This window comes from Notothenia rossii (genome assembly GCF_949606895.1).
Source record: "Notothenia rossii genome assembly, chromosome: 6".
NCBI classification, from domain to species: domain Eukaryota; kingdom Metazoa; phylum Chordata; class Actinopteri; order Perciformes; family Nototheniidae; genus Notothenia; species Notothenia rossii.
This window is the reverse complement of record NC_136909.1, coordinates 11,427,449-11,446,294: the sequence shown is the minus strand read 5'-3', so window position 1 is coordinate 11,446,294 and position 18,846 is coordinate 11,427,449. Positions and strand designations below refer to the sequence as shown.

At 42.9% G+C, this 18,846-nt stretch overlaps 2 protein-coding genes across 7 annotated transcripts in view; one reads left to right on the top strand and one right to left on the bottom strand.

The window, feature by feature from the left end:
* The first annotated feature begins 1,039 nt into the window (after positions 1–1,039).
* selenom (selenoprotein M) lies at positions 1,040–5,195 on the top strand. The gene is made up of 5 exons (XM_079686696.1): positions 1,040–1,277; positions 2,768–2,803; positions 3,006–3,040; positions 3,158–3,236; positions 4,466–5,195. Exons 1-5 carry the CDS (start codon positions 1,182–1,184, stop codon positions 4,688–4,690), a joined length of 471 nt encoding a protein of 156 aa, XP_079542822.1. The 5' UTR covers positions 1,040–1,181; the 3' UTR covers positions 4,691–5,195.
* Positions 5,196–5,336: 141 nt separating this feature from the next.
* Positions 5,337–18,846, bottom strand: part of smtnb (smoothelin b) — a 49,445-nt gene continuing 35,935 nt past the window's right edge. For 2 of the 6 annotated variants that reach the window (XM_079686689.1, XM_079686694.1), the window contains 10 exons: positions 12,717–12,899; positions 12,389–12,464; positions 12,155–12,187; positions 10,832–11,011; positions 10,677–10,739; positions 10,514–10,589; positions 10,251–10,427; positions 10,034–10,160; positions 9,577–9,728; positions 5,337–6,910 (listed from right to left, as the gene is read on the bottom strand). In XM_079686689.1, the coding sequence (XP_079542815.1) occupies positions 6,757–6,910; positions 9,577–9,728; positions 10,034–10,160; positions 10,251–10,427; positions 10,514–10,589; positions 10,677–10,739; positions 10,832–11,011; positions 12,155–12,187; positions 12,389–12,464; positions 12,717–12,899 (1,221 nt within the window). In that variant the 3' untranslated portion in view covers positions 5,337–6,756. The other 4 variants (XM_079686690.1, XM_079686692.1, XM_079686693.1 and 1 more) reach the window with 4 other exon arrangements.

The following is an 18,846-nucleotide window of genomic DNA, read 5'->3' as shown; positions in this document are numbered from 1 at the left end:
TCAATCCTCAATCCCCTCCAGATTATTTACCATGTTCATCTCAAACCTTTATTTATCCAGGTGTATCCCATTGAGGTCATTGATCTCTTTTTCAAGGGAGACCTGCTCAAGTAGGTTCCACTTGAGCAGGTTCATGGTCACCTGTAGGAGTGTAATTATGCAATGATGTTTGTAAAGGCTAATATCGTACAATTATATGCAATAAAACAGACCACCTACCATCTTCAAAATATACATAGGTGGTTCTACGGGGGGCAACACTGAGTTTGACCCACCCTGTGGCCTACTTCAAAAAAGTATATAAAAAAAGAGTAGCTGGTAAAGGTGCATCTAGTTTTAATCACTTTGTATACTAGGGTAGCTTGTGAATTTACTCCAGGTGTGACTAAAGTCTTATTTAGGTGTTGATTATATTTCACATCGATAATCCAAATTTGCAAAGTAACTTAAACTGTAAAATAAATTTAGTGGAGTAAAAGTATACGAGTCACCTCCGAATTCTAATGGAGTAGAAGTACAAAGTAACAAAAAATTGAAATACTCAAGTAAAGTAAAAGGTATCTCAAAATTGTACACAGGACTTGAGTAAATCTTCTTAGTTACTTTACACCACTGGTTTTACAGTGTTTTGTTTTCCATTAACATTTGGGGGATTAACCATACTTTACTCAACTTTATGGGATTAACTTTATCTTCATGACACAATGCACACAATATCTGTTTTCTTTTTTACTAGTGCCGAATTTTATTCCATATTTTATTCCATTCCATTCTATTTCTATGTAAATACTGTTATATTGCACTACATTTTTTATTATTTTTTATATTTTGTTATGTTATTATAGTCTCTTAAAATAGTTTACTATCTGTGTTTTTTAATTTTAGTTTGACTTATTATCACGATGACATCAAGTCAAATTCCTCGTACGTGTCAACTTGGTAATAAACCTGTTTCTGATTCTGACTCGGATGGAGATCTCGTAGAAAACAGATGCGCACACCTCCTCACACCTCCTCCCTGCTCTCCCTCCTCCCCCCTCTTCCTGGGAGGGGGGAGTTATTTGACGTGGCAGGAGGACGTGACAATAGCTGCACATCTCTCCTCTCAGCGGGGTTCAGGTTGCTCACCTTCGGTCCTCTGCAGGTGCTGGTCCCGGTGCTCGGTGGTCAGAACCGGAACTATGTGGCTGGTGGTGCTGGCCGGGCTGCTCCACTGCGCCTCGGCCCATGATGTGGACCTGAAGAAGCTGGAAGGGCTGGCGAAAGCGAGGGTGGAGGTAGAGTAACGGAAGCGTTTATGTTGCATACGTGACAGCAGGCTGGTTGTGTTTACGATGACGGTGTACTTTCGTTGTAGGTGTACGGTGGTCTTTTTCTAAAGAGCCCAGTTTGGTTAAATGTATGAATTTATTCCTTGAATTTCGGTGCTGGGCGCATGCGTGAGAGATCCTTCCAGCAGATGAGATGAGCTGTAGTAAACTGGATGGATATTCTCCATGCGTTTACAGCAGTGGTGTTAAGTAACTAAGTACATTTACTCAAATACAGTACTTAATTACAATTTTTAGTTACTTGTACTCTACCCGGGTATTCTCAGTTTATGCTACTTTGTACTTGTTCTACCCCAGTACAATTCAGAGGTAAATCGTGTACTTTAACTCCACTACATTTATTTATTACCTTTTAGTTACAGATTTGGTTTAATGTTGTGAAATAGAATCAACTCTTAAATCAGACTTTAGTCACATCTGGAGTAAATTCACAAGCTACCCTGCAGCATACAAAGGAATTAAAACTAGCTGCACCTTTACCAGCATTGATAAACACATTAAAGCATCAATAATTATAATCAAAACATGTTATATGATTCTGAAATGAGCCAATCTGATGTATCTGGCAAACAGAGTATTCCTACACGCTGGTACTTGTACTTTGTAAGTACTTAACATCTGAGTACTACTTCCTCCATTGGTTTACAGTATGGTACCGATTTAAGTACAACAGCTTTTCAGACAATTGTGTAATAACGGTACCGTTGGTAAAGGTGACTTAGTTGTAATTTAGCTGAAAATGGACTGGGTGTGTTACTAAAAGTCTGGTTCTGAACACAAGTGTCAGTAACTCAACCTTTCTTTTTCATGAGAAACCAGACATTTCTCCCTCAGGGTGTCACCAAATCACCAGCCTGCCAGCACCACAGAACAAAATCGAGTTCTCTTGCTATTGTTGTGTTAGTCACACTCGGTTCTTAACCTGCGGCTCGGATTTCTGCTAAAATGGGTTAGGATCCTTTCCCAGAAGCCTCTCTCATAAGGTGCAACGCTACAGTGGTACCAGAACATCAGAGAAACTTAACTGAAGTTGTTTTGGGCAGAGGTTATTAAAAGAATGCTTCAAGACACATACATATAATAGTTATCTAATTCCTTATTCTGATGTCTCATTTCCTGTTTCAGATGTGTTTAGTTTTGAAGCATCATTTTAAAGAACATGGTGTTGCCCAAAAAAATCAGTTAAATTCAGTTAAATAGACATATGTACTTGATTGATCACAAATTGAACACATTCACATTTCCTATTTAATAAAAACAAAGTTATAGTATTCATAAAAATAAGAAGTCAAAGAAGAAAACAAGAATACTACTACTTTTAAAACTGAACCTACAAAATGCAAATAGAAAAGCCCCTCTAACCCAGGTGATGTCTCAATTCCTGATTCTGAGAGCTGCTAATAACCATAGTGATCTTTTGTTGTGTCTCTTGGCAGTCGTGTGGTGGATGACAGCTGAACAGGCTCAGAGAGGTAAGTGGCCCTTTTCCCTCTAATCCACATAAACAAAGTGGACAACACACAGAGACAGACTGAAGCCTGATCCCTGCCTCAAAGTGTTGGCTCACTGAAAAACATTTTACATTTCACGTTTAGAGTTTCCCATAATCCTCCACAGATCTGCTACTGAAACCGTCCCTGAGTGAAACACATTAATCCGTTCCTCTGTCCGCAGGTCAAAGCCTTCGTGGTCCAGGACATTCCTCTTTAGTATCCTTTCACTCAAGCACACTGCGGTTTCTTGTTTTTTTTAAACATGTCCTTTTACAGGTTGTAAAAAGTACCGTTTTTTCTCTTTGTGCCAATCCTTGACCGTCACTATCTCAGCCATAATCTGGTGATGAAGCACATTCCTGGGGCCGACCCTGAGCTCGTCCTCCTGAACCACTACTTTGAAGAGCTGGATGTAAGTGTTTGTTTTGAAGCCATTTACATTGTACTTGTTTTTAAATAGATCAAAACCCCTACAGTATATCTAGACCTTGAGAATGCTTACATCATCTGTTATACAAAATAATGTGACAATTTTGGTAGAATATTTGAGTTGATTTCATTCCATTCATTCTCAGAGTCGAGGTTAGACCAGTAAAAGTGAGGGGAATGGCGTCTTTCTAAACCTGTGACTATACGATCAATTTGAAAATCCTATCCAACGTGTTGCAATATTAACCAGAATGGACAATAACCACGTCATATATATATATTTTTTAAGTATTTGATGTCAATAATATATACATATATAATCATGTTGAATCTCACTTTCTGTCGTTGTTCTTTTTGTAAGCATTTTTTTTTTATGTGACCAACTTATTATTTTTTTTGCCCTCACAAAAGGGACTTATACAGATACAAATTATATAGACAATACAAAAAGAAAAAGAAAAGACAAAGAAAGAAAAGATATAGGGAATCCCTTTCCCATGCCACCCCGTCCCCCCCTCTTCCCACCCATCTTGCCATTTCACAGAAAATCCTACCTGATATTTTTTAGCCATCGTCTGAGTTCATCTATATATTATATATATTATAGCATAACAATTTATAGCATAACAATTTATAGCATAACAATTTATCCACATAAAATACATTCATTTTTGTAAGCTTTTGTATACTCATGGTTACAGACTCACTCATGTCCCCCTCCCTACACTTGGGTTTTGATTGTAATTAACAAAACATTTGTTTTGTTAGACAAACATTACACAAAGTTAACTATTTATTATTATTATATTCTTTTAGAATTGTTATAGATATCATTATTTAGCTTTTGGGATTTATGGGCCCCTCTAATCATGTATACATCTGATATTGTGACAGCCCTATCCTACACACAAGGACTTCAAGCATAATTATAAAACTGCATTTTAAAATATAAATTGCCTTATTCCATTTTCTAAGTGAAATAAAGACATAGTGTTGAAAAATATAGCTGCATTAAAACATTTGGCCAGATCTGATGACACTTTTTAGAGGTGTACACTTCCTAGCAAACAGTTCCATCAACACTTCTCTCAGACACAGAGCAACATTAGCATGAATGTGAAGTTGTGTTTTGTCCAATAACCGTTTTTCAGATCTAACACTGATGGAAAAGTACATTTAAACTTGAAGTATAACCCTGTGTGTCCTGCACAGCGGATCGCCCTGTCTGACATGAGCCGCTCAGAGATCAACCAGCTGCTGGAGGAGCTGGGTTTCTACAAGAAAACTGCAGCTGAGGACGAGGTGCCAGAGGAGTTCCGCTTCTCCCCCGCCAAGGACAGCCCGTTTAAAGACGAGCCGCCGTACGAATCCTCCCCCTCCCCCTCCCCCTCCTCCTCCTCAGAGCCCAACGCAGAAGACAAGCATACTGACCTATAACTGAAGTAGCAATCTCATATTTCCACCAAGCCCCAAAGCTGCTCCACGACCAGCTGGTTGATGCAGTTGATGACTGAAATGCACGTCAAAATAAGACCAGAAGACCATGGAACAGCTTTTGGGCTTGGAAACCATCTTAGCATCAGCAACAGGCCTTTCAAAAGTCTGAATTTTGCACATATTGATGTTTGTTATTTTTACAGCGATAACATCTGTTGCTTTGTGAATGCTTTTCTACTCTCCACACCAAGACTGGAAATGTGTATGTCTTACATTTGTTTTTGGTCCATTATATGTGAGCTTTCTTCAGGATCTTTGCCTCTCTTGAGTTCCCCTTGTGTGTCTGACAGCTTCCTACCTACTATGAAACTGAATGAAGCCTCAGGCTGAAACCTGTCGTCTGGCCTGAGGTTGATGCTGCATGTTCTGGTGGTCGGACTGAAGCACACAAGAGGATCAAGTGAAAGCACTGTAAAATAAAATAATAAAATGTTTGAAAAAATAATCTCAAGTTTTTGCTATGTTGTAGTATTAGGTTTTCTTGTCTGCTTCAAAGATTAGATTTGACGGATGGCAGGCTGTTAATTGCCAATAGGTAGATTGTGGTGTGGAAAAGGTTAACGAGCAATAATAGCAAACAAATACATTCATTTCAAATTGGTTTAATTTCAATTCCCATTTGACTGTGGTGCACAGAAACATGACATTATAATGTGTTTAAGCTCTTATTTACAGCACTCACTGCACCGTGGAAGGTATTCGGTTTTCATTCGGCAGCAGTGGAATCATCTCAAATAATTTCTCCAAACAATAAAAGAAAACCTTTAAGAAATACGTTTCATCAAGCTCGTTAAGCTCTGAGACAATCAGAATTTCTTATTAAAGGCATCTTAATTTTTTACAAGCGTAATAAAAGTCTTTCACCCTTAAAAAATTCCTTAGCTTAATGTTGTAAAATATACAGTTGGCAGTTATGTTCAGTCATGATAACTCACGTTGAAACAGAAAGCCGGCTTTCATCAGGCCCTTTAACTCGTCCAAAAAGTGACCCCAATTAGTTCAACAAAACATCCTAATAGCTTGAGCTTATCGACGCTTTGAACAAAGCATGATGTACACACTAACAAAATAAAAATAGTATATTTCAACAAAATCTACTCAAGCATAAATAAGAAGCCCTCTAAAAGAGCAGTGTGTGGGTGTGTGTGGCAGTAAGTCAGTGATGCTGGGGTGAGGCAGCACTGCTGTACACATTTTGTTTTTCGAAATATGCCGTCAGTAAAAAAAATCAAGTCATTATACAAGTCAGCCGAATGACCTCAGCCCACTCCTCTTTTTTCTATATACCTGAATAAAAGAAAACGTGTTTGACCGCAAATATACTCGCTGTTAGAATAATATTATACAGGTGGCTTTTAAAAAGTTCAAATAGTGTTCAACATGTTCTCAGTAGCACTTTAAAGTTCAGAAAGGTGAGATTTACTCACTGCATACTCGCTGCATCCATTTGAACAATGAAGGACTTCCCTGTGCCTCTGTATTAAATAGTAATCGGCTAACTGTTACATCAACATCAGAATAACTTAATTCAAATACTTCAAGCAGCCAGAGTGTTTTAACAATTAAAAAGTACCGAGATAAAAACCAAATAACGCAACGGTATATTTTGCTTCTTGTGGAATGACCTACAGCAATGCCAACAAGGTTTATAATTACAAAAGTATGGCAGAGATATGTTGAAAAATAACTTAAAGGGGAAATACGATACAAAGATTTCTCTTTTGTAGCGCACTGGCATGGTAACACGGCTTCTGCCTGTTAAAATGTTCCTGGTACAACGCAGAGTAAAAAAAGATTACATTTTTAAAGCTTTGAAAAGGTAGTCTTATAAAAACTTTGGAGCCCTCTTTCTGTAAAAAGACGGACTTTGTGTTAATGAAATAATGAAAACACATCACCACTGCCAACGAAGCTAATACGCAAACGAACACAAACACACGCACGCACACACACAATCCCCAACTTGTCCATGATGCCACGTCCAGGCTTCACCCTCAGGTCAGAGGTCAGAGGGGACAGGGCCGGCCCATGGACATCTCGTATCTGCGCAGGTGGTTGACCAGAGACTGGACGTAGGTGAAGACACACTTGGAGTCGGGTTTATTACCCATGATCATCATGTCCTCCACCTCCAGCAGAGGCATGCAGTTGGCGTACGTCCTGAGGAACAGCATACAAGAGACAGTGAGAGAGAGGAGGGGACAGACAGGATGGTGGAGGATCGGATGATCGCTCATTATTATTCAAATTTAAATCATAAGTCAGGTGCTTTAACTGATCATAAACCAAATAGGTTAGCAGCTACATTTGAAAAGAAGTCACTGATTAACTCCTTTGCGTGGTTATGTTTTATCCTTTTGTGTCTCTCTAAAGCAATGTGTGGAAAACCCTTTTAAAGCTCTCTAAAAATAAACTTCAGTAACGCAGCATGCTTCGACCACAGGGTGGCGTTATATCTCCACGTTCTGTAAACCCTCCAGACATCCTGAGTAACAGGAGCGGCACGCATGAGGAAATAAATGTCAACATAAAATTGGTTTTGTTATTTAAGGAACTGCAGACATGGGGTCATTCTGCACTTCAGGAGTTTAAAAAGGCTTAACGAGCATAAACACCTGTAAATTCACACATGATCAAAAGTCAGCAGACAACACAGCCTGCTTTGTTTCTCAACCTCTTTGTTTGAAGCTTTGTGATACAGCAGTTCCTTTTAAAGTGTTGCAGATGGTCCTGGCTCTCCGCCTGGGCCATAGTCTGACTATTCAGAAATGCACACATGGACACACACACCATGTTTGGTACTTCGTACTTCAGTAGCTTCAGATTAACACGAGGGATCATATTTCCAAAAGCGGCCAATAAAGGAGTTTTCTGAAGCACGTTTGACACACACACACACACACACACACACACACACACACACACACACACACACACACACACACACACACACACACACACACACACACACACACACACACACACACACACACACACACACACACACACACACACACACACACACACACACACACACACACACACACACACACACACACACACACACACACACACACACCTCTCAGAACCAGAGTGTGGTTCCTCTGTAGGTTCGCCCCCTCTCTCACCATGGGTTCAGTTTTAGTTGCGGTGCGACTCTAGGAGGAGTTTTTGGTTTTAACCAGGCCCTTGGTCACCAGCCCCCTGTAGAACTCCTGCAGGTACGTATACACACACTTCCAATCCGGCTCGCGCATCTTCACCATGTCGTCCACATCCAACAGCTGGGGGCAGTCCACCATTTTCCTGTGCCCACACCCAGCAGGGGGGAGGGGGGGAGGGGGGGAGAGACAGGGGAGGACAGGAAGGAAAGGAAGAACCAAACAGATAGGAGGAGGAGAAGGGAGAAGATACAGATAAGAAGAAGAAACGGGACAAAGATAGTGGACAAAGTGTGGGAAAGAGAGGAAGGAGGAAGACAACAGATTAAGCGGTGAGCAGCCAAACGAAGAAGATCCAGGGTGAGGAGACAGAGGGAGAGAGAAATGACACAAAAAGAAACAATACCATTACATTCTCTGTGTTCACAAATATATATCCATGAGTTGACATGCTTCATGAACATCTCGATACGTACAGTATGTGGCAAACAAACACACTTGCAAACAAAATGTCAAATGAGCGTCGGGTGATGCTCATTTAGCCTTTTTGCTTCTTGTTGTTTTTTTCTGTGCAACTTCTGACCATTTGAATACGGCTGCGATCTCTCAGAGAACACACGACACGGTGAAAAAAACAACAAGGGTTCTGCAGATGAAACACACAAAGACAAAACCATACGGTGACTCTAAAAAAAAAAAACATACTGGTGCACAGGAGTGTGTGAGTGTGTGTGTGTTGGGGTTTCAGATAACAGCTGGAGGGTCAGCAGTGCCTGGGGGAGTGGGTGGGGGTGCAACACAAAGGTGGAAAGGAGGGGGCTGTGGTTGGGTGACAGTCCGGTGTCGGGATCGTGAATAACATCAACATCAGCATGGACATTAAACTGCTGAGAGCATGTGAGCAAACACACACACACACACAGGTGGGTGAGGGGCTTTGAAAGAGAGAGAGGCATTAGGAATAAAAAGGAGGGGAGATGTGGAGGTAATAGGCGGGAGCTCGTCCGTATTTGTTAACCTGGTGGTGGTTTGGGGTGGGTTTGCTCATGGGTCTCTGGTTTAGAGCAGATGGAGGGGCCGCAGCAGTTATCATAGTAGAGGACAGGTGGGGAGTGATGGTTTAAAGGTGGAGTTATTAGAGCCTTGAGGTAGTTTGATACACCTGGGAGAGACAGGGGGGGTTAACAGCGAGACATCAGTCGAGGAGTTTCACGCGTTTTGGGTCCGTCTCTGAACTTCAGGGTCAAGTAGATGTTGGTATAGCAACACTGAATAAAAGTGGATGTTACAGAGGAATGAGAGCAGGATGTGTGTATGATACAAAGAAAGGGAAATGTGTTTGAATTGGTTTTCAATGTGCATTCACAACCTTGGATTGCAGATTAAAGTGTATGTCTTTACGCTTTAGACTCTGAAGTTTAGAGCAAAGATTCTTCTTCTGGTTTCTCCTGATTTTCTTCACATGTTCTCCACCATGATTAACAAAAAGCTTCACTGCCGTGTTGTGGTTTCTCCAACATAGTCGGTGGACCGTCACACTTTCAGTCAGAGCTTAACAACAGCAACAGAACTGATGTGGTTAGCGGACATGTTACTGGGACAGATCATAGACCGTATGTGTATCTTTATACACAGCCTATGGGAAACAGTTGTGTGTGTACTCACTCTGCTGTGTTGAAGGCCACCTCAAAGTTTTGCCTGCGGTTGCTCGGGCTCAGGGACTCGAATTCAAAGGATTCAGGGAAAAAATTGTGCACCAGGGCACAAAATGCCATGCCGTTACTCCAGCTGGATGAAAAGTTCTGAATATCCACATGCTGAGGGAGGAGACGGACAGATTAGGATGTGCATTTTGGAAATTGTGTCATTTGTTCTACTAATTTATGCAAGCTTCTTAGTTATTAACATTAGGCTTTCTTTGGCTCCTCGCTGTCACAAATGTAAATGTCCCCTCTGTTGGACGAGTAAAGGTATTCTGATTAGATTTGGAGGCAGTCCCAGGTAAGTGATGGAAACATTCCTATAGAAGGAAAATATTATCTTGTCTTAATCTTCAGGTTTAGCTCCACTGGCTGACGTTAAAGATGAGCCCTACACACCGTGTTGTCGGGCTGGAGCTCACCTCATACGAGCGGGTCTTGGCACGGCACCAGTCGAGCAGCATCTGCTTGATGGAGTTTGCGTTGGGAACACCAAAGCTGGTGGAGCGCTGGACCTTGTTTACCTTGGCGACCGCCTGATTTCCAGGGCTAAAAGAAAAAAGTCAGGTTTGTGTTAATATTTACACTCTTTGATCTGCTACCTTTCATGGGAAGTAATTCCTCTCCGTTTGTTCTTACCCGCCTCCCTCCTTCTCCAGCTTCTCTATCATGGCTTTGCGGGCCGTCATGGCCGAGGTCTTGGGCAGACTCTGAGCTCTCATCAGCTCCTTGCGCCGCTCCGCCTGCAGTCGCTCAACCGCGGCCAATCCACTGCTGCCGCTGCGAGACGATGTGTCGTCCTCGCGGTCAAACACACTGAGGCAGGCAGGGACGCGTACAGTAAGTTAACTGGTCAAACTGTAGGCGTTGATTAGATACCGTGCTGATGTTTCTTAACTTACCTGCCCACTTTTTTGCTTGCGTTGGAGGAGGAAGATGAAGAGCTGAAGCTGTATGACTTTGACTGGAGTGTCCCTCCTGAGATAAATGAACACAGGCATGTGAATAATATTGACAATATGACTAATGACTATAAAATATGATGATGATGAAGAAATGACTAACTGTCTGTTTTCTGCAGATAACTGGACTCAACAACAGTGCTGCGAACAGATCTGCTTCCATCATCTAAAAAAGGAACATTTTTAATTATAAACACATCGGACAAAGATGATCCTTATCATTTGTTGTCTATTTCGCAAAATGAAAGAGAGACCTACCAGACGAAGCGAAGCGGTCCGTCTTGGTGACTTGGCTGAGGCTGGAGCCGTCGGCGGACTTCTCCACCTTCCTCATCCCCACCTCTCCTGCTCCCACGCCTGGACGGCCTTTCTGCCCTCGCTCTTCCCTCTGCTGCCGGATCTCCTGCAGACGGTTGTCGCGCTCCTTTTCTCTCTGGTCTGGGGTGGAGAAGGGGAAGGGGAGAGAAGGGGAGAAAGGGGATATAGAGGTGGAGGGATGATGTCAGTGGAAAAAGAGGAGGAGGAGGACAAAAAGGTCTTAAACAAACTGACAGCGCCTCATCTCACTGCTGCAGAGATGGATTCAAACAAAACCTCTTGTAAATGTGAGGTTTGCAGATTCTTTCCACAGTACTGTGAAATTCCCTTAAACAAACACACACGCACACGCACACCACAGGTGGGAGGTTCGAGCCCAGCCAAAGCTGTCAGGTTATATGTACAGCAAAAACATTAAACATCAAAAAGCACACTGTGATACCTTAACCCCTGCAGTGCAAACTAAAGCTTTGACCTGAGAGGGTACCTGCATATAAACTTATTATGCATTTATTCTAACTATGTGTAGTGGAGAGTTAGAGATAACTCAGTGTTGGCACTAGCTTGGTGTCTAACACTAGGTTCATCCAGAACACCACTTAAGGCCAAAAGTCCAGAGTAGAGGAAATGAGGAGCTAAGATGAGGCTCTTTACTGATTTAGGCAGACATACAGATATTTGTGCGTGTGGTTTTTCGTTCATTTACGCACACAATACAAAACTTAACACGGCATGCATAACTTTCCTGCAACTACTGACGCACATTACCCTCCGATGTGTGACGTCACCCAAAAACACGTGGGTTAGCCCCTCCCCACTATGAAGGCACAACTTAACAGGTATCAACTCTGTATAATAAAATAATATATTATATCAATAATGATAACTTTGGGGCCTTTTCTACACTAAGTATAGATAGGTCTGCCCTTTGGATGCTCCATGCCACTGAGTGAGTGCACTGAGCAAATCTGGGAATCCAATTAGGGTTCAACAGCACCGAAACCAGACGGCTTGTGAAACTGGATGCTCTCTACAACACAGATACACACTACATGTGGTAGATGTTTCAGTTACAAAGTTGTGTGAGTATGACAACAGGATTCATGCATGTTAACAACACTGTCAACCTTTTGTCTTCATCATCCACCACAGAGCTCTTGGAGATAAACTGTTGTGGTCTTATAATGAAAGGACGGTGCACACAAAAAAACAAACGCAGGCATTATTAATTGTAAAATCACACTGCACAGCAACCTGCCATACCTATTTCCTCTTGAGTACATCCCAGCATGGCCTCTGAGGGCAGAATGGATAGACATGATGTGGAACATTTCAATAAAAAAAAAGGGATTGAAAAATAAATAAGACGCTTGATTTTAATGAGGCGGTGTGACTACCTTATAGTACCGTCATTTGAAACAAAGCAGTGGTCGGGATAAAAGAATTAAGCACGTCTTCATTTGATGAGAGTAACAAACATTCGTTTTGTTCTCTTACCTCTCTTTCTCTTGCGAAGGTCTCTCATGGCTGCACGGATCATCTTCCTCTCCTCAAAGTCTTTCGACTCATCGAGCTGTGAGAGAAAACAAAAACAATGAAGTCATTCTTCACAAAAAGCCGTAATGGCATGGCTCTATTCGGTCATGCACTTCTAACATAGCATTTTCCATACAGACAACAATAAGCTTTTGCTTTTCCAAATATACCTTCACATATCTTGGGAGATTTACTACACTATCTGCATGACTAACGCTACATCATTCATTAGTTCTAAAGTGGTGCTCAAATCAAAATCATCCAGAATTATAACTTGAGTGCGAAGTACCATTTTGTCAAGGAGCTCTTCGTCCTCGATAGCAGCCAGCTGGTCGGCTGTCAGTTTTCCGGAGCGCTCGTGTGGTTTGCCCTGAGTGCTGGAGCCGTTTGGGATGGTGGGGACGTGACTCCCCACCTTGGCAGACGATGCAGCTGCAGACACCGGCTCCGAGGCCACGGGCTCTGTCTTCATCTGCACACACAACACAAACACACACAGCATGAGCTACAGCGCAGACACCAAGACATGCAAAACAATGTTTCATGTCTATATATTCAGTTAAAGAGGCCCTATCGTGCTTTTTGGAGTCTTCCTTTTCCTGTAGGGTGTGTCAATTGTGTGCAAAGGCTGAAATCCCACAGTTCCCTCCAAAAGGGAGTTTCTCTCTCACACCCCCCAACCTGAAACGCCTCGGATGTACTCCTTTGTTTACTTCTGTAACATAGTGACATCACTATGTAACAGAGCCAGCCAGCTAACCAATCAGAGCAGACTGGGCTCTGGTTTCAGACAGAGGGTGAAAGAGGTGCAGTTTGAGAAAAATAAAGACCTTTTGGAACATTAAAGCCTGTAAACATGTCCCAGTAGAGGCACAAGTACAATATGAACCTGACATTTTGCATACCAGGGCCCCTCTAAAAAAAAAAGGGTGACCTTAGTTCAGTGCTTCTCAAAGTGTGGTCCGCGGGCCACTAGCGCCCCCTAGTGGTCCGTTAGTATATTGGTAAGATTTCACATTTGAAATAAATAAATACATTTAAGTTTTCCGCACTCTCGCGGGAATACCTCCGCAATGGAGCGAGCTTAAGTTTCACTTTCGATTGCATGATATAGCCCAGCGCAACACCTTCATCACACATGTTGCCACTTGTTTTTACCATTTTCAGGCGATTTGTAATTTGTTCTAGAAAAACGATGTGATTTTGGATATTTGTGGAGTTTGGTGGTCCGCGAGTGTTTTTTTATTGGTTAAGTGGTCCTTGGTATGGAAAAGTTTGAGAAACACTGCTTTAGTTGGATACGTGCATTGCCATAGCACCTGCAGAAAGAATCTTTAAACCCGGAGCTCAGGCTTTTAAGTTGTACCCTCACCCCAAGATAGATGAGGGTTAAAAAACATAACTTAAGCTTGCTGACATTTAGAACGTAATAAGCACAGGAGGACTTTGGTCAAACACACTGCAGCCATAATAGGCTTGAGTGTTAGAAGCAGCCTGCCTCTGATAATCTCTTTTTGCATTAAGACTGCCAGCGCACCACATCTCATCATTTCTTCCATCCCTCTGCCTTCCAGCCAGAGAGGGTGACAGTGAGCACATGAGTGGGAGAGCCACTCTGCCAAGTTACTGTTAACGTAGTCCATGGAGTGTGACTGACACAGTGAGTGTCCAGATGATACTGAGCTGCAGTGAAGCAAGAGTTTATCTGACAGGTACGGTACACCATTATGACTGGAGGATGGGAACAATGCATTAGCAGATATAAACTCTGAGAAAATGGTATGTACACCACAGAAGGAGTGCTGAGCGTAAGAGCAAAAGGTAAGAGTGAGGGAGCATGCTGAAGAGGAAGTAGAGCAACAGGAGAATAAACATTATAGGTCTTTAATGTAAACCTGGCTTTCAACCAGCTCTTTTGAAGTGACCACAAATCCTATAGAAAACAACTCTTATATTATACATCGTGCTGAATGCCTGTGGCAGACTAGGAGCTCTAGATGTGGCTTTAAGGCCTTTGTTGTAGCTGCGTCCAGATATAGCTCAGACAGCTGGCCCGTCCCTATCCACAGCCTCACTGTGGGCCCCAGGTTTCACCAGGGAGGGACAATGCCCCGGAGCAGCCTCAGTGCTGTGGGATTAGCTGTGGCCACTGCTTTTAAAGCTTTTCTGGACATGGGACGGACTGGAGTGAGAGGCACTTGACCGACAAGGAATGCTTTGGGACACAAACAAGGGCCCTGATTCAGGCAATGTGGGAATGTGAGTGGGGTGAGAAAATCCCAGATAACCTGCGCTCACGTCGTGTTTAATTCAGATGCTTAATTCTGCTGTTATACGAGAAGGGCTACAATCTCTCTGAACATGTATTGTTTGATGACTTAAACCTGCAATACAGTCCCTGGCAGCAGAATTATGAAAAACTGACATATTTCATAGTTGACATTGCATAAAGGCATTGGGAGGTATCACAAGTAAGATTTAAGAGAAGACCACCACCTTTACAGGAACAGCTGATTGGCAGATGCAACATTGGCCGGTTATATAACTGAAGATTACGCCGCAATTACTCAATATCCCTTGAAATGTCACCAGTGCATACAAACAAACAGTGTTTGTTATGGGATCTCAAGGGTACATTGAGCAAACAAAGCTTGAGAGCCGAGAGATTATCATGTCAGTCAAGAGGACTGTGAAATGATTTTTACAACGGGATGTAAGACCTTAATCCAATCTTTGTTATTAAACCGGAGAAGTAAAACAGCTCCATTTATGACTCCTTTGTTGGAAAATGTTGTATGCTAAATCAATACGATGCCTGCCAAAGTGAGCATGATGGATGATCTATGATGTGACAAACTATAGGCCAGGGCAACTGTTACTGTTAAGACATGAAGTGTATCCACTTCATATGAGCCCTTTCATGCAGAGCTGCAGAGAAACATGAGTACGAGCCAGGATCAGAAACACATGGTGTTGAAGGATTGGAATACCTCCAGGACAGACTGTAGTGATGTCCTTCAAATAGACACAATGTGTCAAAACTGACTGACAGTGAGGATGGTCAGGCTATTTCTAAAAAATGAATTAAGGACATATTGTAAGATTAAAACCAATGAAAAGGTCAGAAAGTACAGGTCAAAGAGAACATGGGCAAGAACAAGCATGGCACTCAAAAGTACTTGAGGCCAGCTGATCCACATGTGATGCGAACACAGGAACAAAAATACATTCCTATTCTTCACGCAGCTTATCTGAATACAAAAAAGGGCGTTTGGTTTTCTTTCTAAACCTGTATCAGAGAGCAGTACCGCGCTTTTGCTGCAAGAAATGCTTTCCAACCCAGAGGGAGCAGAGAGGGAGCGGCAGGTTGCAAAGGTGGGTGGTTGTTGGAGAGACAATGTTTCTGGAGTCGGAGGTGTGCTTGTCTCAGCGGACACAGAGTCTGATTCCTTGGGGCAGGGTGAAGCTTCCTGGGAAATGCTTGATGGACTATGCAGAAGAGTCTGAGAGTCCTGGGGAGCACTGGATAGAGAATCTTCCAACGTGTGGGATGAAGTTTCGTGAGGCGCTTCGAGTGCTTCGTCCTGGGATGTGCTGGCTGGAGCATCGTTGGAAGACGACAGAGAATCACTGGACGGCATTTCGCTTTCACATTGAATTGTAGGTGAGCTTTCTTTGCTGGCCAGTTCATGCAGTAAGCTCTCAGGTAGCCCCATAACCTTACACAGGACCTCCACCAGCCTCAGCAGCTTCTCCTGCTGAATGCTCATCCTCAGGTTCTCCTCCTGCAGCCGGGCGAGGGCCTCAGCCAGAGGAGCCACCTGAGCAGCTGCCTCCTTAAAGCAAACATCCACTTGCTTCCCAAAGGCCTGCAGGTCACTGTGGATCTCCCCCACTGCACACTGTAGTGTTACTTCAAATTCCCTCTTGCAAAACAGCTCTTCTTCATGCTCTGCTTCCTCTTGAGCTAGCAGATCACCGATCTCCTCCTCCAGGCCAGACTCTGCACAAGCGCTATCTGGACTGCCCAAAGCCTCGGGAGCCTCTGAGGCTGCTAGTAAGTCCAGGTTCACTCCAGGCATGGCCAGACCGGCTGCACTCAATGCTACACTGCTCAAAGTCGCCTAAATCTACGTGTGTCCAAAAAGTTGTGGCGTGAGATCAGAAAAATCTAAATGTTGTGGCCACAGATGTGAAGGTAGAGGGTATCCGATCTGGTCTGTCTACAGAGACCTTTTCAAAACAATGCACGTCCTTTATACCCCCAACAAATCTGCCCTCTTCACGGCCCAACACCCTCACAGCCAATGAGCATGAAACGAATCCCGTTTCCCAGACAGCAGAAGTCCCACCCCCATTTTCCAGGTGCCGTGGACATGTCTATCTCCTGCCCTGCCATTATTTCACAGAGCCAGTCTGTCCTGGTGGGGGCCCGGGGGGGAATGGTTGAGGCAACAATTCAGAAAACTCACCCCTCCCTCTTTCCACTTTCCTTTTATCACGAGGCGTTGTCCTTCACACCCCGATTAGCATGCAGCGAAGGTTTAGATGTGGCCTTAAGCCCGGGCTAAGCGGAGTTATACGTTAGTGTTTGACTCCTCATAAAAATGCTTTCTGACTAAATGTGATCGTGTTGTGACTAATTAGGTCAGTTGCGTTGCATGACTTTGACTTAGAGCAGATGTCCAAAAGGGAGGATCAGTCCGTGAAGGACAAAGTGCTTGGGGGCTATGACACAGCAGGCTGGGTGAGAAGAAGTGAGCGTCAGACGAGACCCAGCTCTCCTCGGCTCTGGGCAAGGATGTAGGGAAAGACATCGCAGCACTTCAAGATTTAGTTTTAGGCTCACTGACAAAGCTGCCCAGCTGCTGCTCATGTGAATGCTTCAAGTGCTTCTGTGATAAATGAAGAGTTTGCCAAGAGCGCTGACAGAAGTCTGTGTGCACATTGGTTATTGTGTAAGAGGCCCAAGAACATTTTTTTAAATGCCTCCTGACGCTTTAAAAGCATGCAAGACCATGCAAAAAAAACAAAGAGTACTGTGCATACTGTATCTATGACTAGGGGAAGGCAAGTGTGATCAATCTGTAGCTCTTGATAACAAGCCAACACATCACACGTATTAAACTGATATTAAAACATATAAGGGATAACAATGTGACAAAGGGCAACAATGGTGTCTCCTGGTAATTACAGGTGAGCAAAATAGTTCCCGGGAAGAAACTGGCCCTCAGAGAAAGTGAAGAGAGATGTGACTGGCAGCAGGGAAGTGGGTCAGACCCCTAGTCTTATCACGCATCAAAGCAATAACCCACTTTACCCACAGCAAACAGTGAGGTTAAAAAACAAGGAGCCTGACCAATCAAAAAGTGCATACACTATTTAGGTGACAGCGTCTGTGGCTATTGTGAACCCTGCTGCTATACAGTAAACAAGTCGTTTCCAGACTGTTACCAGAAATAATGTAGTCTCGCTTCCAACGGAGGTAAAAATAAACCAATGCAGTAATTTTTGTTTGAAGAAAAGTCAACATAGCAATGACAGAAAAAGTGGCACTGAAACAGCATCTAGACGTCTTTTTCTCCGCAGTTTGCAGGGAGGCTTGAGTCTATGACACATGTAAACTGGTTGGGTAATCAGCATGTGTGATGGTTCAGCAGTTTGTTAACAATCCCCCTGGGACAGAGAGGCAATGTGTGAGCCTGTGCGTCCCCGTTCACGCAGCAGCACTGTGGGCATTGTTTATATTTGTGTTCAAGGCCGTGCACAGTGGACAGCTGAGATGAGCAGGGGCAGCTGCGATCACTGAGAACGAGGCATCAATACCCAGCTGCAGGCCTCACCTGTCTGAAAGCAGCTCTCATCACTGAGCTGGAAACCTACAAGCATCTTGACCGTTAACTTCCTCTTCATCTTTTATAATAAAGAAAGAGCAGCTAGGCCTCCAACACTATCATTTGCTTTGAAGTCTGTTCATTGCTTCTTAGAACATTTATCTCTGTTGACCCTTAAATAGATTGCGATAACAGCGTGTTTTATTAGAATCTTAAAAGAATACCCTTTAAGAAATAGGGGAGGGTACGAGTGCTGAATTTGGACCACCGAGAAGAAGCCCAGACCACCCAAACAGATCAGAGCCTCAGCGGGAACCACTGTGGTAAATAAACAACAATGATCAGCACCAAAATAGGAAAAACAGATTAAAACTCTTTTTACGACACTAAATATCTACTCACTAATGAACACAACTGTATACATTGTGCTAGGGCTGCTCAATTAATCGTATTTTAATCGCGATTACGGCTTGCAACGATTACAAAAAACAACGTAATCAAAATAAAACTGTAATTTTTTATTATTACTTTTTTTTTTTTTATTAATGTTTTTTTTATTTTAGTTGAATTATACTTAAAGTTCAG